The sequence below is a fragment of the Sarcophilus harrisii genome, chromosome 3, assembly GCF_902635505.1.
Source record: "Sarcophilus harrisii chromosome 3, mSarHar1.11, whole genome shotgun sequence".
Lineage (NCBI taxonomy): Eukaryota > Metazoa > Chordata > Mammalia > Dasyuromorphia > Dasyuridae > Sarcophilus > Sarcophilus harrisii.
In genome coordinates, this window is record NC_045428.1 from 413,096,613 (window position 1) to 413,116,904 (window position 20,292).

Sequence of the window (20,292 nt, forward strand, 5' to 3'; positions counted from 1 at the left end):
CATGATTGAAAGGGAAGATGAGTGCAAGCTGGATTACATTTGATAAACTGAGAATTACTTTGAGTGATCTTGAACTGCTCCTTGTTCCCCAAGTCCATATTTCTAACATTAATATTTTATTTGTGAAGCTCTGTGGGTGTAAATTAGAGGATACCACATTGTAAGAAAAACCAAAATTGCAGATGACACAAAGGACCATGAAAGGATACAGCTATAAGTACTCCTATTGCCAATGGTGACCTTCTTGTAAAAAACGACAAAAAATTTATAATCAAGTATATATATGTATGTGGGTATATATGCATATATATGTGTATTTTTATGTATAACTGGAAAAGTGGGTGCTAGTAGTCAGTCATATGACAAGAACATGATTCCAGTTTCTGGGAATTGTTAGCATCTTTCCTTTTCCTTGGAAATTTACAGTAAGCTCTCCAGTGCATTGGGTGGATCTACTTTGGTGAATTCATGGAAGGACATGTATGAGAATCACATGGGTTAAGGAGGCCTGATGAGCTTTCAATTATGATCTGTAATTATAAAAAAGTTCCCAAGATGAAGGTGATGGAGAAGGAGAATATCTTTATTTACTATAAGGGGGAAATCATTGGCCAAAGTAAATTTAAGCACATGATACAAATAATAGATAACATTTATATAATGCCTCATCAATTTAAAAAACTGTAAATGTATCGTCTTATTCTATCCTCATGAAAAACCTGCTAAGTAGACAAAGAAAGTTATTATCTACAGTTTACAAGTGAGGAAAAGAGTTCATAAAAGAGAATCAACTTTGTCAAGATTACAGAAACACTGAGTAGCAGAGTTGTACCTTAAATATGGCCTTTACTTTTTGGCTCTTTCTAGATGTATTTGGGACCCATTTTGATATTTCCTTTTTTATAATTCAATTTTTTGTGTAGGTGCCATGTACTATTGAGAAAAAGATATATTCCTTTCTATCTCTACTTGGTTTTCTCTAAAGGTCAATCATATCTAACTTTTTAAAAATTCTGTTCACCTTCTTAACTTTCTTGTTTATTTTGTGGTTAGATTTATCTAGTTGTGATAGAGGGAGGTTGAGATTCCCTCACTAATGTGGTTTTGTTTCTATTTGTTCTTGCAACTCACTTAACTTGTCAAACTCTGAGAATTTGGATGCTGTACCACTTAGTGCATATATATATTTAGAATGGATATTACTTCATTATCTATGGTACCCTTTAGTAAGATGTAGTTTCTTTCCTTATTTCTTTTAATTAGATCTATTTTTGCTTTTGCTAGGTCTGAGATCAGGATTGCTACCACTGCCTTTTTTCTTTTCTTTTTTTTTTTTTAATTTCAACTAAAGCATAATATTCTGCTCCAGCCTTTACCTTTACTCTTTATATATCTCTCTGCTTCAAATGTGTTTCTTACAAATAGCATATTGTAGGATTCTGGCTTTTAATCCAGTCTGCTGTTTGCTTCCATTTTTTTGGGAGAGTTCATTCCATTCATCTTCACAATTAAAATTATTAACTCTGTATTTCCCACCATCCTATTTTTCCCCAAGTTATATTTTTCTCTCGCTTTTCTTCCTTTTCTTCCTCACCAGTGTTTTGAAGCCTTACCATCTTGATAAGATTTGAAAAGACAAGAGCTAGAGGTTTACCATACCCTTAAGAACACAGGAAATAGATTGAGACAGTGAAATAAGACATTAATGAAGGAAATCCTACTGTTACTTATATACTTGGATAGATTTATGTATTGATATACATGCTCCTTCCAACAGTATAGGTAGCAACCCAACTACAATTTTATATACTACTTGCATCCTGTTCATTTCCTTTCCTAGATCTTCCACAGATGGACCATTCAATATATTGGGACATCTTTCTTCAGATCATTTGACATTGCATGGATACTATTAGATCAAATGAGCTTTCCATTTGAGAATGTCTGGATCTTGATCTATTACACCTCATTTTCTGTTAAACATCTTTCTGATGATGTCCTTTGCAGTTCTCTTCTATAGTTTTTTATTGGTTAAATATTTCAGCCTATTCTATTATTATTTTTAATCTATTTTTGTCTATTATTGTCTTTTTTGTCTATTATCTTTTGAGAGACCAACAACATTTGGAGGCTATGGTAGTTTATAACTTTTTTCCTCCATATAACATTGAAAGAAGATTGGGTCATTGAAAGCATTTCAAAAATTTCCAAAGATATTTTGAACAATCATTTCCCTAGTATTCTATTTCAACTTAATTATTCATTTACAGTTTCTTTAAGATGTTGTATTGGTGGACCAATTCTGTGCGTTGTCTGTCCAGTTGCATTTTCTAGTCAGGGCAAAAGCTTCCTTTTATCCTGTTGAGTTTTTCCTGTATAAATGGCTAGACCAGTTCTTTTGAGTGATTATGGTCATTTAGGAGGCTCTGCAGTCCTGCAGACTTGAGGATCTTGGTGCCATCAGCACAAAATCAACAGAAAATAAAAGGATCTCTCCATCTATAAGGAATCCCAATTGTATTTAGATTCAACTTCTGACGTCCTTGATAGTAATGACAAAAATTTCTGATGAATGCCTATTTCTCCATTCATATCATGCTTGATATTCATATCTGAGTTTTTTTTAACACAGTTGTTTAATTCTATTTTTTTAAACATGGAGATGTTACATTTTATTGAAAACTCAAATTAATGAATTGAGCATTATTTAATGATAAACCTACACATTTATTATTTTTCTTTGTTAGATATATGGTCTCAAGTATTTTCAAAATCTCAAGGTCTAATTTTTAAGTTAGTTTTCACTATTACAAAATATTCCAAAAGCTTCATTAGTAAAACAGATTGGGTAAAAAGATAACATAGTGAACATTAAATATCCATTTACTATAAAATAAATACAGGTTCTATTATTCAGGTCAGATCTTTCCAAGCAACTTTTATTATGTTTAAAAAAGCTTGTTCCCTCTAAGAACACAGTATAATCTTTGGCACATAGTAGTATAGATTGATAAATGCTCATTGCCTTGCCTTATTACCTTATTCTTCTCTAAAGGAAAATAATGTGTAAGAATGGACATTTTTCCTTTTAGAGCTCTTAAATGATTCAAGGAATATTATATAATTTTATAGTCACAAGAGACATCTTTGCAGTCTTATCCCACACTCTTTGCAAAATTGAAACAAGTTCCTCTGAAGATCCTGTGATCTCTCATTTGCTTGATCGAATGTTCATTTCTAAGTTCTTTCTTTCCTGACCTCTACAGTTGTGAGAACACTGTTTCTTGTTCTCTCTTACTGGATCTTCTCTTTGGAATTTTGTCCTGGATCTTCTAGCTGCCTACTTGCTTCTTCTCAGTCTTTGTTGCTGGATTCTCATATCTTTCCTTCTATCAGTGGCTATACCTAAAGGATCTATCCTAGGCCCTCTTCACTTTCCTATTTACATTCTTTCTCATCAAGAGAAAGAATGTAAATAGGAAAGTGAAGAGGGCCTAGCATGATCTCATCAACTACTGTATTTTATTTATCTGCTCTTTTCAGGTAACTCACAAATATGAGTTGCTACTCTCTCTCCTAAACTCAGATATTGCCTAACAAACTGCCTAGGTATATTTCCTTTAAACACACACACACACACACACACACACCCTCAAACTTCAGATTGGGTCTTCCATCCTGTCCAGGTAGAAAGTTCAAGGTCTATTCTAAGATCACCTCTGATTATAAAGATTTCCAACCAAGCACTATTTGACCCTCCTTAGGTAACCCAAACACCTAATTATTGCAACTAACTATTGTAACTCAAAGCTTAAAAGATCAGCCATTCTTCACTTCTCTAATTTGACATTTTTAACTGGATGCCCTGGCAACATCTCAAACTCATTTTGATTCTCTTGTTTTCAGCTGCTACTGTGCTAATGACATCAAACAAAATTCATTATCTTTCACATCCATATCTACTCTTTTATCTAATTTCCCTAGATTCAACTTTCTGTTGAAAGCATCACTCTTCTTGCAGTTTTCCAGGTTCATAATCCAGTTCTGTTTGGCCCCTCATTCTTCCTCACTCAGAATATCTAATTAGCTACCAGATCTTGTCACTTTTACGTACATAACTTCTCTCAATATATTCCTTCTTTATACTAATATAGCCACCAAGTTAATTCAGGTCCTCATCACTTCTTTCATGGTCTATTTTTTACAGCAATCTCCAAGTTGGTTGACTTGTCTCAAGTCTATCCCTACGTCATTGCATTATTTATAAAGCTACCATAGTGATTTACTTTCTTTTTTCCTCAATAGTATTTGGGTTTTCCAAATACATGTAAATATATGTAAAGATAGTTTTCAACATTAATTTTTCTAATATTTTATGTTTTAATTTTTTTCTCCCTACCTCCCTTACCATTTCTCAAGGGGAATCAATCTGATATAGGTTAAACATGTACAGTCCCTCTAAACAGATTTCCACATTTGTCATGTTGTGCAAAAAAAAAAAAAAAAAATCAGACTAAAAGCCGTAAAGGCCTGCAGATAGTGGGGGATCTCTGGGTGAGGTATAAGACCCTTTAGCCCAGAGGGAACCTGCTGATAATGTCTGGTTCAGCTCCCCATCTCCCCTAAGGCTCTCGGCCTTCCTGAGAAATCAGGAGGCAGTGACAACCTGTGTAGTAATTAAAGCAGAGTGATACCAAGTGGCAAAGAGTCATCTACATACAATAGCTGTTTGTGTGGTTCCACTTGCAAAGTATATAGTTAGTACATGACAATGTTGCTTTGGTTATGTACGGGTATTAGGGTATATAAAGCTGAGAGAATTTTGAATAAACAGACCCCATGTTTGACCTTCCACGTGAGTCCCGCCTCTTCACTCCTCTTCTAAGATCAAGGACTTGGGCTGGTACTGAGATCCTCTAGATCCTCCAGAGAGCTAGTCCAGACACAAGAAGGGGAAAAAGCCCACAATAACAAAAAAGCAAACAAAACAAAACAAAACAAAGTGAAAATACTGTGCTTCCACCCATATTCAGTCTTCATAGTTCTCTCTCTGGATGCAGATGGCTGTGTCCCATCACAAATCTATTGGAATTGGCCTGAATCACCTCACTGTTGAAAAGAGCCAAGTCCATCACAGTTGATCGTCATGTAATTTTGTCTCTGTGTACAATGTTTTTTTGATTCTGTTCACGTCACTTAGCATCAGTTCATGTAAAGACTTTCTAGTCTTTTCTGAAATCATCTTGCTTATCAGTTTTTATAGAACAATAATATTCCAGTACATTCATATACCGTAACATATTCAGTCATTCCCCAATGGATGGGGCAGCCACTCAATTTCCACTTCCTTGCCACAGTGATTTGTTTTTAAATTACAGATCCAACTATATCACTTCCATAATCAATCAGTTCTAATGGTTCTCTATTACCTATTAGATAAAATACAAACTATGCTATTTGGCTCTTAAAATACTTTATAGCTTGGCTCCAATCTATCTTTCTGGTCTCTTTAAATATATACCCCTTCCCACTCAATAAGGTCCAGCCAAAGTAGTCTTTTCTGTTTCTCACACATGGAATTCCTATCTCCTTCTCACTAACTATCTCCCATTCCTAAAATATATTTCCTCCTCATTCTATTTAATAGAATCCCTCTCCTTTAAGGCTCAGCTCAAATGTAATGACCTACCAAAAAAAACTTTTCCTGAACCCTCTTATTTGTCAGCATGCTCCTTCCCTAGCTACTTTGTCTTTATGTGGAATCTAACAGATAAAAATGAAAGAAGTCACTCTTGTCAGGGTGCTTATAACTTACTGGGGGAGAAAAAAATACAAAATAAATTCAACAAATTAAATAAAGGTGTAGTTAAAGTTACTTGAATTTAACTACATTTAATTTGTTGTATTTTTTATCTCCCCCTGTAGTTCATAAGCTCTTCCTGAAAGGAGTGTCTTCTTTAATTTTTATTTGGTATCCCTAGCAACAAACATAATGCCTTGTTATTAAACACATAGTAGGTGCTTAGCAAATAATAATTTGTTGAAGAGCCATTTTAAGACAGCATTTTGTTCTATTAAACCAGATTTTTCTTTTTTAGTAAATAGTAAATGCTGGGACTTGTTTCATCCATATTTTTCAGTGAATTATAACAAGATATCATTTGCTGTAGATCAGCATGTGAAAAAGCTTAAATATTTATTTCCATGACTTTATCTTAATATTATATCTTTACCAGGGATGTACTTGATGCTCATGTAGATTTTCTCAAGCATATGGGTTGACTATTAAAATTTCTTTGGTCATCTTTTGGGGGGATAAGAATAGGGTTTGTTTGGTTTTGTTGGGTTTTTTTTTTACAAGCCTTTAGAATCCTCTTCTATATTCCTTGAGAATTCATTTTCCCAACATTTTCAGAATTATGCTGCTTCTAGCACAGTGGAACTTTGTGAAATGAGTTATCTTAGTTTAGCCAGCTCCTCATTCCATTTTTGGGATTTCTATTTCCTTAGTTAGGACCTCATGATGTTATAATAGACTATAATATTAGAATTCAAATATAATCTCAGTTATCTTGCTTTCTGAACTCTTTCCTTGGAGATGCTACTTTTGATAGATAAGGTACAAGAATTCTTTTTTTGTTTTCAAAACCTGTCTAGCTTAATAGTAACTTAGTAGAATCTTATTCCACTAATAGAGCCTTTTAAAACCCCAAATCACATCCATGCTGCAAGGAAGATAAATATTTTACAAGGTTAAAATACATGATCCTAGCTTTTATAGTTTTAAACAGAAATGTTAATAGAAATGTTTCAATTACAAAGAGATATAAATTTATTTGGTGTCTACAAAAAGCAACTTACTTAAAATGTCATTTGTATTTTTAATATTTTTGTTCAAAAAACAGAGATTAAGGAAAATGGAATTGAGAAGTTAGCCCCAAAGGATGATCACGTCATTGAAAAGCTTATTGAACATGAACAAGAAAATGATAGCCTAACTGTTGAAAGTGATGAATTGGAATCATCTTTTGCAGATTCTTCTGTGGTTTCAGGTAATATACATTTTAAAGAGTCTCATCTTGCACAATGAGTAATAACCATTTTATTAGGGATAGAGAAAATCAAGAATCAATAAAAAAAAAGATACATAGTTTTCTGAACATTAAAAAATAAAATAAAATCATACTTTAAAGTAGTGATAACACTTTAGTGTGACTAGAATCAGATTAAAATGTAATTGAGAAATATTTTTTAAAATAAATAAAAATGCAGTAGAACATAGTGTCAATTTGTAGTGTACTATAACATGACAAATATGAAAATATGCTTAAAAGTATTGCATCTATTTAATCTTTGTCAGATTGCCTGCTGTCTTAGAAGGGAAAATAAGGCAGGGAAGATGAAAAATTTGGAACACAAGATTTTACTGAAGTGAATGTTGAAAGCTGTCTTAATATGTATTTGAAAAAATAAAATGCCATTAAAATATGTAATATTCTAAATCAATCTATAGTTTGTAAGGGTCCTTATGCATTTTTTAGTTGTCCATCTTTCTTTTTGATTTGGAGTCCACTGCTTTAAAGGAATGAAAAAACCTTTTTTTTTTCTGTGTAATAATCTGTTTTATTTTAAGTTATTTTTTAAAAAAGTATGGATACATTTGAAAAACTTTTTTAAAGCTATTTAATTTAGCACTTTTTGATGTAAAGAAAAATGAGGAATTATGAAGCTGCTTGTAACACTAATTTGTGTTTTAAGATTTACAGTTCATTATCAATGAATGTCATTCATTTGATGATTCAAATCAAATACATTTTGATTCATTTGAAATAACATTTTGAAAACCTCTGTAGTACCTCATAATGTGCATGGTATCCTATACAAAATAATGCATTTAGGGGAAGAGGGCACAACAGTCTTAGCAGATAATTGCATATTTATGTTATATGATTTATTTATAATTTATTTACTCAAAAAACTATTAAAAGCTAAATAAAGATTAACTCATCATAACTAAAAGAGAATTATATTGAAATGTTAGTTGTTATCATTGGATGTAAAATTATAGTTGATTGATTATAAATTATAGGATTCCCACATACCAATAGTGCAATGAACTGAATTTAGAATTGACTAAGTGACCAGACTAAAAGAATAATCATTTATGTATCAATGTCAACTTGAAGAAACACTCAGGAATACCTTGATCCCATCCAGTTCAACATTTTTATTAATAAATTGAATGATAGTTCAGATAGTATGCTGTTGTCCTTATCATATTTACAGATGACATTAATGTGAAAGGGATAACTAACATTGGATAACAGAGCCTGAGCAGCTAGATTGCAGAATGAATATAATACTGGGCTTGGAATCAAAATTCAAATCTGGCCTCAGATAAATATTGTCTATATGGTCCTGGGTAAGTCACTCGCCCTGTTTGTCTTCATTCTTCTCCCCACCCAGACAGTTGGGGGAATTAAGTGACTTGCCCAGGGTCACACAGCTAGAAAGTGTTAAGTATCTGAGGCCAGCTTTGAACTCAGATCCTGCTGATTTCAGGATTGGTGCTCTATCCATTGCATCATCTAGCTGCCTCTTTGTCTTAATTCTTAATCTGGAAAATGACCTGGAGAAAATAGTAAGCCACATTAATATCTTTGCCAAATATGAGCATTAGATATGACAGATTTAGAGAATACTGTTTCGTGGGATTCCTATTACAGTTCGTGTCTGGTGCAAAGGATCATTCAGGGTCAGAGAGATTTTAAAGGTAAATAATGATTGCCTTTAATAAAATTATACATCAATAACCCGTGGTAAAGGCTGTTGCCAAGGCATTTTGATAAAGTAAAAGAAAATAAACATCATTGTTAAGGAAATTGAAAACTATTGGCAGGGAAGTTTTCTGGGATCTTATGGAGGTATGTGGGTGCATATTGGGTATATGTGAATTTTTTTTTTTTTTTTTGCACACGTTATTTACCAAAACATCCCTCTCCCATGGAACTCTTCCTCATAACAAAGAAAATCATTTAAGCAAAACTGACAGTGATTGTGATGATTTGATAATAATATTCTGCCCCTAGAGTCCTCTATTTTTATCAGAATTGGGGAGTTCATCGTCTGTTTTCTTGAACTGAAGTTGATTGCTGCAGTTAATCAGAGTTCAGTAGCTTTTTAGCATTTTTTATTAAATCATTATGTTTGCCATTCTCTTGATTGTTCTTTTCTTGCTGTATTAGTTCAGTTCCTTAAAAGATTATGTTAGTGTCATGAAAGAGACACTTGGGAGGCTATATGATTTCACCATGTATATGAATACAGTGAATGGCAGTCAATGGAGGCACATCTGTAGTATGCTTCTGATCCAGCTGCTTGTTAACCCCTATTGACCAACCTCTTTTATGAAACTGTTTTGTGTCTTGGTCATCACTTTCCTTTTAATAACAAATTCTAGAACAATCCAGTGAATTGACATCATGCTCACTAGCATTTTTTTCTTTTCCAAATTTCACCATCTTCCCTTTTTTGAAAATTAGGCCAGCATTTGTCCATTTCTATCCTTCCCATTATCCTTGGTTTTTCAAAGATTTTTAATCAATGGCTCAGAAATAACATCTACCATTTCTTCATTTTCTGAGTAATCTGAGGATACCACCCATTCCAGAATGGTTCTGGTCTTTCTAACTGTGAAGCATTTGTACCAATTATATATCCAAGGCAAAGGTAAACTCTGGCTTTTTTTAGAACAGATGCAAAGTGTGCCTTCTTTTATTGTATGTTTGATCCATTCATCTTATGATTTAGCATGGCTATATCAGAGGCTGTACCCTAATTTCATTGGAGGAAAAGAAAAACATATGTGAATATAACTCACAAACACACATTTGAACATACTCACAAAAAAAAACCCTCTAAAGGAACTGAAAATATTTTTTGTTGTTGTATAGTACTAAAATTTTATAGTGCCAAATTTACTTAAAATAAGCAAGCCCTTGGTAGTAGTTGGCAAACCATTTGTCATGGAGTTTTTTGTTGTAACAATTTCACTGCAGGAAGTTTTGCCTATATAAAAATTCTTAGAATTGGGCAGTCATGAGTAAAAAAATATTTCATGATATATAATGCTTAAAGGTTTTCCAATGAAAATCATAGAAAGTGGGCAAGTATCTTTAGCTTCATTTTCAGGTAAGGAAACTGAGGCTTAGAGAAATCAAGTGATTTACCCATAATTACACAATTGGATTCAAACTTTTATCTCTACTGCAAAGCCCCATTACACCACACTCAAGTTTTCCCGAATCTCTACTGTGCATTGTTGCCTGCTTATTGCCTTAGGTATTTTCTCAATACTGAATAAGCCTCATTTTAGATTCTAATGTATTTTATGAAGATTTTACGAACAGTAAAAGGAAAGTAGCATAAAAAAAAACTTGTTACTCAAGCTGCACCCATTCTGTAAGTAGACAGAAGACCTCAGTTTTTAGAATCATCAATCTGGCATATTTACATGTGCTAAATTCACTTGCAGAAAGACAAAACTGGGATTGGCAAAATTTTTTAAAATGACCTGCAATTTCAGATTTAGGACTATCTAATATTTATTTTTGAGCCCATTTAAAAATCTGAACATATACTTATCTTTGTGAAAGCATTGTGTACTATTGTACTGGATTAGGATACCATTTCCAATTCACATTAAAAGTAAATGTGAACCATTATTTGGAATGTTAATACAAAGGTTGGCAACATGGTACAAAAGTCTTTAGTGTTTTGCACATCAGTCAGTCAGTAAACTTTTATTAAAGGTTTATACAACGTGTCAGATACAGTACTGAATTCTAGGGATATAAAGAAAGAAAAAAGAGAGCCTCTGCTCTTAAGGAGTATTGTTTAATCGCAAACATGCAAAATTTGTTTATACAAATTATATACAGGATAAATTGGAAATAATCAAGGGAGGAAAGGCACTAGAATTTAGGGAGACTGAGGAACCTTTGAGAGAAGTTACAATTGAAGCTGAAACTTGAAGCCCAGGAAGCTAAGAGTTAGAGCTGTGGAAAGGGAATACTGTAGATATGGGGGGGGATAGCCAGTGAAAATGCCTAGATTCAGAAGATAGTGTAAAGCAAGGAGGCCAGTCACTAGATTATAGATTACCTGGAGGGGATTAAAATGTTAAAAGGCTAAAAAAAAAAAAGGACAGAAGAGACAAGGTTATAAAAAACTTTACAAGCCAAATGGAAGATTTCTTATTTGATTCTGGAGGTAATAGGGAGTCACTGAAGTATATAGAGTAAGAGAAGGATGTAGTCAGACCTGTGCTTTAGAAAAATCAGTTTGGCATCTGAGTGAAGGATGGACTGGAGTAGGGAGAGACTTGAAGCTGGCAGACCAGTTGGCTGGCTATTACAACAACCCTGGCATGAGGATCTGCAGCAGGGTATGTCAGAGGAAAGGAGGGGGCATATTCAAGAGATGTACAGGTGAAATTGACAGGCCTTGGCAACAGATTGCACATAAAAGGTGGTCCAAGATAGCAAGGGAATTGTGAGCCTGAAGAACTGGGAAGACCGTGGCATTAATAGTAATAGAAAAGTTAGGAAGAGGGCAGGGTTTGATAAGGAAGGATATTGAGCTCAGTTGTAGATTGTGTAGTATGGGGATGTTCTAAAAAACATCCAGTTCAAGATGTCCAATAGGCAATTAGAGATGTGAGACTGAACATCAAAACAGTGTTGAAGGCACATCTTGGAATTTCCCCCCCATATATCTAGTGAGAAAATCCAAAGTAATTTTTAAAGAAAGCAAACCTCCCCCCCTCAGAAAATGTAGGAAGAAGTCTAGGATTAATGATCTATTACTTTTGTTAAAATTCCTGGTCACTTTCAGAGGAAACACAAGAATAACTCATCTACATTTTCTATGTTACTAATTATTGTTACAGAATTTATGTCTTACCTCTATCATTTCATTTGAGTTTCACAATAGATGTAAGGAAAGAAATAAAGGATATGATCATAACCATTTTATAGATGAGAAACTGGAGATTCAGTGAAGTTACATGAGAGTTTGTAGTTGAATCCAGTTCTTATCGACTCTTAAGAACAAATCTCTTACCTAGTATCTTATCTCACTTGAAGGGAGCAGGGAAAAAAAATTAAAAGGTTTACAGAGAATGTTTCTAGTAGTATTTTCCCCTTTTTACAGATGAGGAAATTGAGGCTCAGGTTTAATCAGTTCCCTGTAGATATTGTGTTAGAGGCAGGTTTTGAACTGCAGTCTTTTTTACTCCAAGTCTCACTTCACTGTGGGCTATACTACACAAACGCTTTATTCCAGGATATTTAGAACTAAGTAGCCATTTGTTACAATAAATTTAAGACCTACGTATCTAAGAAACTGAAAAATTCTGTTTAAATTTGTTAAAACAAATGACTACTTAAAAAAAAAACTACTTAGTTTTAAATATTTTTTATGCTTTGCTTGTGGATTGGTTAATGTAGCTTAATAAAATAAGATTAAAGTCAAGTCAGTTAAAAATGTAAATTTGGATTTAGAATAAAAATCTTTTTTACACTTTAAAAGTGAAGCAGAAATTCCCTGTTTTTGTCTCTGAAAGTTAACGATTGCTCTCGTTCCTCACTGTAGCAAATACCCTGCATTTTCCACCAGAGGGTGCTTTTGCATTTACAAAGACACACACATAGTGAAACTCTATTGTAACAGCCATTATAATTCAGCAGTGATAGAAAGTTAAGTTTTTTTTTTTTTTATATGAGAGTGGTATGTGTGAATGCCCAGTGCGCATGCATCTGAATACGTGTGTCTATTTTGATTTATATATTCTTTCACGTGAAGATTTTTAAATTCCACCCCAGCTAATGAGCTCACCAACCTGCTTGTTTTCAGACTTCACTACCTTCTTTTTCATATTTCCCCATATGTTCCATTCCTAAGGTTTATCTGGTGACATTATGTTCTGGGAGTTATCATAGATATATTTTGCAAAGAGTAGATCGTGTTCTGTAGGAGGAGTTTAAAAATTGACCTTTATGGAAATACCTTCCCCCTCCCCCATCTGTTGTAGCATTTTTCCTTGCATTTTTTATATATCAAAGTCCAATCTTGGGTCTGGTCTGTATTTATTTCTGGATAAATCTCCCTTATCCCTTCCAAACCAAATTTTTTTTCTCATCCAGCCATATAAATCATCACCTAGTTTACCAATCTCTCTTTTTATCTCCCCCCTAGCCCATTTTATCCAGAAAATGTGGACAGCATATCTCATGAACTACCAAAAAAAAATCAAAAGCAACATTGAAGGGGGTAGCACCTTAAATTCCAGCAGTTGCTATTCACTAGCTCTCTAAGCCTCCTACACACTTAGTACATTATGACTTATAATTATTTGTGTACATGCCTTTTCCTTCTACTAGATTGTAAGCTCCTTGAGGTCAAATCCTTCAATTTTTTTCATTTTAAATAATAATTCTCTATTAACATACACTCACTTTACATGGTAACTCTTAAGAAATGTGAGTTGAATTGACTTCAGTTGAATTTTAATGTTCTTCAAATCCTATAAGAAAAGGTTAATGTTTCATTTAAAATTTTTATTTAGTGGCCAACTTTGAAATGATCAGTTACAGAAGTATAGCTTTAAAATTTAAGCTTTAAATAGCAGATTTTAAGGTAAAATTGATGCAAGGTAGATTGTATCATTTGAATAATTAAATATCAAATTAATGTAGATATGTTCCATAACTTTTTACATATTTTGTTTTCTAATGATTATAATAAATGTAGGATTGTACTTTTCATAAGATCATAGATTCAGAGCTGGAAGACATCATAGAAGTAATCCAGTCAAAATCCCATTATTTTATACTTAAGAAAACTAAAGCCTAAAAATCTTATGTGACTTATTGCCCAATATCACTATGCTATCAAACATGGTTGAAGTGAAATTTGAACCCAGATTCCCATAGCCAACTTTCCAAAACATAATCTCCCCACATCTCAGCTCCTGGGCAAAGGAAACATTCTGTCTTGTTCTTTCTTATCCTGTACCCTTATTCCTAATGACTGTTTAGTTTTTTCCAAAACTCTTCTGATCTGTCATGTATCCATATTATCTTGGCATAAAAAGTTGTTTTTCATTTTTGATAAAAAAGAACCATGAAATCAAAGATGTGATACCATGACTTTCAAGTGAATTGGATTTAAGTGAGGAAAGACTGTATAATGTCACCAAGCACACTTCCTCCTCTGGAGTCATCTGGGTCAGTGGCAAGATATAGATCAGGACAACTGAAGATGGCCCTGCCTGGATGTAGTGGGAGACATTGGCCTTTTTAAGCTCAAGTCTTGGGCTGGGATCTATTGGTGGTAAGTCAATGAGAGCCATAGTGATTTGGATTTAAGAAAGACAAATAGCCTATAAAACCCAAGATTTCTTTATAAGTTTTAGCAATCCAAATTTATAGTTGGGCAGAGCACCTGCAGGTGCTCTGGGTATGGGGAAAGATACTGAGTTTAGTTGTAGATTGTGTAGTGTGGGGATGTTCTAAAAAACATACAGTTCAAGATGTCCAATAGGCAATTAGACATTGCTAGTGTATGATTTCCTATGTGGACAGAAGGAAAGAAGTAGGAGAGGAAGGAAAGTAACTAGGAAGGGAGAAAGGAAGAAGGAAAATTAATCAAATATCTCAAGATCTGTGGTTTTTACCCTCATAATATTTAACACACATTCTTGTCTTTTTACTCACATTGTTTCCACCTTCGTTCAGACCCTATTATCTTTTGAATTGTAAACATTCATTCAACAACCATTTACTAAATACCTACTGTGTGCATTAGATAGATAACAAGTGATCTAAAAGGAGTATATGACACATACAGAGATAAAAAAAATTATACAATGTGCAAGCATAATTTGGAATAGAATATAATAAAAGCACAGAACTAGTTAAACTACAGTATTACATTAGAGGAAGAAAAAGCTATTTCTGTTGGTAGAGATCTGGAAAGGATTCCTGAAGGAGGCAGGAAATTAAGAATGAGTAGGTTTTCAGCAAGCAGAGCATTCTAGGCAAAGGGAAAAGTATGAACAAAGGCATAGATATGGGAAAACAGTGAGCATGTGCATAGCACCGAATGTAGTATAATTTGGGTAGAACATAGCATACATGGAAGGAACAGTGTAAAATAAGTTTGGATAAATCAGGTAGGCCTTGAATTCTAGGCTAAGAATCTTAGGCTGTATTTGACAGATAAGCCATTGAAGGATTCTGTAGAATGATCAGATATTGCAGTGGTTTGAAGGATATATTACAAGGAAGAGAAATTGGAGGCAAAGTCATGTAGATAGTAATGAGAGGCTTGTGTCAGAATCTAGAACTGAGGAGATAGATGGCTGAGAAATATTGTAGGGTTAGACTGATAAGGACTGATAAAGACTGATAAGAGGATGGGAGTGATGACTTCAACACTGATGATTTTGTAGATAGTGATATCATCAAAAGAAGTTCATGAATCATTATTAGGAATTACTTATGAAGATAGGATGTTAAATACTATTCTAAACACTGAATTTAAGTTGATATCTGGGATATCTACTTGAAGCTTTCCAATCGGTAGCTGAAAATGTGAATAAGGGAGAGGAGAGAGACTCAAATGGATCTACAAATTAACCATAGTTTCTTGTTTTGTTTCCATTTTCCCAACACTCTTATTCAGGGGTCCTCAAACTACAGCCATGGGCCAGATGCGGCAGCTGAGGACGATTATCCCCCTCATCCAGGGCTATGAAGTTTTTTTATTTAAAGGCCCACAAAACAAAGTTTTTGTTTTTACTATAGTCCGGCCCTTCAACAGTATGAGGGACAGTGAACTGGCCCCCTATTTAAAAAGTTTGAGGACCCTTGCTCTAATTGATCTTACACTATTTTCAGTGTCAGTTCTCTGCTTTAAAAAAAATAAAAAGCTATGAATGCTTATCATTGGATAAAATAAAATCCAAATCTGTTGAGCAGGAAGTATTCAAGACCTGTCACATTCTATTTCCAGCTGCCTTTACATACCCAGAATCCCAGATAAGTTACTCACTTTTCCATCAATTCATCCTGGTGTTTTCTGCCTCTCTGTCCTTCCTTTTAGACTTTGAACTTACTGAGAACAGGGACTGCCTTTTGAATTTCTTTGAATCCCCAGCATTTAATACAGTGCCTGCCACATAGAAGATTCTTAATAAATGCTAGTTGACTAGTCCATTGTTCTTGAGAGCCCCTTTACTTATTTTTGTCTGTAATATGAGTGGATTTATTAGGTGATCTTCAAGATCGCTTTCTGCTTTAAGTTGATTGTGTCCTGATACCTTTTTGTCTTCCTCTTCCCCATACCTATTAATTTCTTCCCTTTGAAATACCATCAATGGGATAGCTCAGGTAGTTTCCGTCATAAAATTTTCTCCAGTATCTCTGTTGGAAGTGTTGTTTCTTCCCCTTACTTAAGACTATACACTTATCACTTTACTTTGTACTGTAATTATTTTTATTTCTCTTTTATCTCCACTATTTTAATCTTCTCCATCTTTGGGGCCTAGAACAGAGCCTTTACTAGTATTGCATACTTGATAATTTTTTAAAAAATTGAATTGGATCCAGGAGAGAATGTGGGAGGTGGGTGGAGGAGGCTTTTCTCCCTTCTGCAGTCAGGGAACACATGTTCTCTGGAATAGAAGGGGAAAATGTAAAAGACCAAACTGTGTGTGTGTGTGTGTGTGTGTGTGTGTGTGTGTAAGTACATATACATATCCTCCAAAATACATTTAAGCGTGTTTGTCAGAAAAATCAGGGATTTTTTTCTAAAGAAATTTTATACTGTTAAAAATAGCTAGATTTCTCATATGTCAAAGGACAAAGGGATAACTCATATGCTTGTGGTCATACCCTCCAGTGTGAGGGGTCCATCCTAGATAATGAACAGCACCAGAATAGAGACAAATGTATCTGAGGTAGTGCGCAGGATTTCAAGAATGAATCAGCCATCAGAATTTGTTGGAGATTCAAGTTCCCCAGAAAGGTGAAAAGTAAATTATTTTAGGGTTCTAGTTCAGCTTTGTAATCTTTAGTGGAGTTGGAGCTTAAGTTCATCTTGTATATCAGTCATTTAGATCTGCTTCACTCCTAAATTTATTTATGCAATGCAAACTGGTGCTTTGCAGAAAGGGGTTTTGTGGAGGTAAGAGATTAAGGAAAGGAAAAGAGGAAAGGAAGAAGAATTGGGAGGGTTCTGTAAATAACATGATGTCCTGATCCAGAATACTAAGGTAGACTAAATTGCCAGGCATAACAGAAAGCTGAAATTTGAAAAATTCCTGCTTAATACACTATATCTGATCTTTATAATTATAACATAAATATAAACTCTGCCATATAGAATTATTAACTTTTGTCATTGTATTTTTGTCCAGCAGAGGGTACACTTCACATTGAGATAAATCTAAAATTAATTCATGCCATAAGTGTGTGTGTGTGTGTGTGTGTGTTAGTTAACTACTTTGGCGTTTAAAAACTTTCTATACTACACTGTATTTTACTTCGGGTCTCTAATTGGCTTAATCCATCAATATGGTATTTTAAGCTATTACTAAATCACACATTGAATTTGTCAGTTGTCATTTAATATGTGTTTTTTTTATCAGTCTAAACTGATTAGGTTGATTTGTGTGTATGGCTTGTAGAACAAGTCTTATTACTTTATAGTCATGCCACATATGTGTGATATAGTATATTATTTTGATTAAGTATCTTAGAAATTTTTATTATTTAAGTTTAATTTCTATTATTTCAGCGCAGTGAAAGATAGCACCGAGTAAAGGTTAGAGAAAATTGGTCTTGGAATCCAGACAGTCTGGGTTCAGGTTCAAGCATTACTGACTCTGTGATCCTAGGGCATGTTGCTATCTTGCTGAAGACAATAAACAAAGATAAAATAATAAATAAAATTGATAAGGTTTTTTTTTAAAAGATCAAGAGTATTTGCTGATTTGTATTGATAGGATGTGAGTTCCTTTGATAATGAAGTAATAAATATGGATTTTTAAAAATATAATACAACATGATCTGCTCAGTTAAAAAAAATTAATGTAAATTGATGCTATTTTTTAGTGCTTCTGCAGAGAAACTGTATTTAGTTATTTCTCTACTCAATAAGACATCCGTATAAAATAACTTTGAATGTGTATTCTGTGTCTTGCTGAGCAGTTTCTCCTCTCCATCTTTTGTTAATAAATAATGCCTCACAAACATGTAGGAGTTAGGAGTACTAATTTGCTCTTGGAAACTATAAACATGTAGTAACAAGAAATTTGGGGCTATGAAAAATGGCAAACACAGAATCATTGTATTGGCCAAAATTAACCATTTCTTAATAAAACCATTTGGGAAAGTATTTGAAAACCATATTGACAAATAATTTTTGCAGTACTATGTCGTGATCCAATTAAGACAGTTAACTTTTTTATCTTATGTCTTTCTTCTCTCTCTCCATATATGTCTTCATTCATTAGGAATTAGATATTTATCTAGAATATTGAATAAGTTGAAAAATATTAAGAATATGAAAGATACATAAATGACATTTTTAAAAGTAGTGTTCTGGTATCATAGTTTTTTGAAAATAGACTGAATTTTTATACCAACATCAATTTAATATCAATTTAAAGAACACTTTCTTTACAGATAATATTGTCAAATCTATTGGGAACTGTTTCAGATCAAATGGACATCTTAGATGCTGTGTTTTTGAAACATTTCAAATCCTTCAGGATAAGTATAAGAATCCTTGTATAATATAAGGCACAGTTGGCATGTGCATTATTAGATTTTCAGATGATGCTAAGTAGGAAGGTATGACCCACTGGATTCAAGAATTCAAAAGATCTTGAGGTCAGACCAGAGCACTGGGTTGAATCTAGTAAGATAAAATTTATTAGATACAAACAAAAAATCTTACATTTGGGTTTTAAAGTTCATTTCACAAATAAGGGGCAGAGCAAGCATAGTTAGATGACAAGTTGAAAAAGATCTGTAAAATGTAAAATAACTTTGAATATGTATTCTTTGTTTATTTTAGTTGACTACAAACTCAGGATTAATCATCAGAATGATGTGATATTACACACATATATGTGTATGCACACATAAAAATATGTGTCTATACACATATACATATATGTATGTATACACCTATATAAAATATGTATGTATATGTCATTGAGTCATTTCAGGTATATCTGACTCTCAGTTTTCTCAGTTTTGGAGTTTTTTGGCATAGATACAGAGTAGTTTGCCATTTCCTCTTCCAATATATGTATGTATGTATGTATGTATGTATGTATTTATACATACAGATAATCTTGGTCCAGATGAAAAGAGGCATAGCTTCCAGAAATAAGGAAGTTATAGTTTCTTACCTCTGCTTTATGTATATACCACATCTGAAATTTTATATTTGATTTTGGGTGCCACAGTTTAAGGACATTGATCAGCTCATAGGAGAGTAATCAGGGTGGTGGATGTCTTTGTCATATAAAGAAGGAATGGGGGATTTTTAGCACAAAAAAGGGAGAGGAGAGCGGAGAGGAGAGGGCAGGACATGATATATGTCTTCAAATATTTGAAAGTATTTGGCTTGTTTTGCTTGGCCCCAGAAAGCAGAATGAAAAGCAATGGGAAGAAATGGCAGAAGGCAGATTTAGACTTGAAAAAATTCCTAATTATTTAGAATTGTCCAGAATTGGAATAGGCTGTCTCAGGAGGTAATGGGTTCTTCCTCACCAAACATCTTTAAAGACTGTTGTAGTGGTGTTGTAGTGCTGAGGATATTGTAGTGAGAATTCTTATCCAGGTACAGATTGGATTAAATGTCTTCTGATGTCCTTTCAACTTTGTAATTCTATACAGGAACCACAACTGTTTAAACTGGTATCTTTGAACTGTTGTTATAAAAAGCACATTGGACTTTGAGTCAATGTTTGAATCCTGTATTTGAGACTAACTTGTGATCTTAGCTTCTCTGAACCTTAGTTTCTTCAACTTTTTAATAATAGTACTGATACCTATAGTACTTTTCTGATACGATTATGGTAAGGTTATAAAGTGCTATAGAAATGCCTTTAAATATTTTAAATTATTTACATTTTAATGACAATTATACTTTTAGACTTTTTAACAGAGAAAATATTTAAGGGCATTCTATCAAAGAGAAATGGTCTGAAAA

At 33.5% G+C, this 20,292-nt stretch overlaps 1 protein-coding gene across 1 annotated transcript in view; it reads left to right on the top strand.

Moving 5' to 3' along the window:
• Positions 1–20,292, top strand: part of IFIH1 (interferon induced with helicase C domain 1) — an 88,854-nt gene that overhangs the window by 17,829 nt on the left and 50,733 nt on the right. The window contains exon 3 of the mRNA XM_012544752.3: positions 6,906–7,052. Coding sequence (XP_012400206.1) covers positions 6,906–7,052 — 147 coding nt within the window. The remainder of the gene's footprint in view (positions 1–6,905; positions 7,053–20,292) is intronic.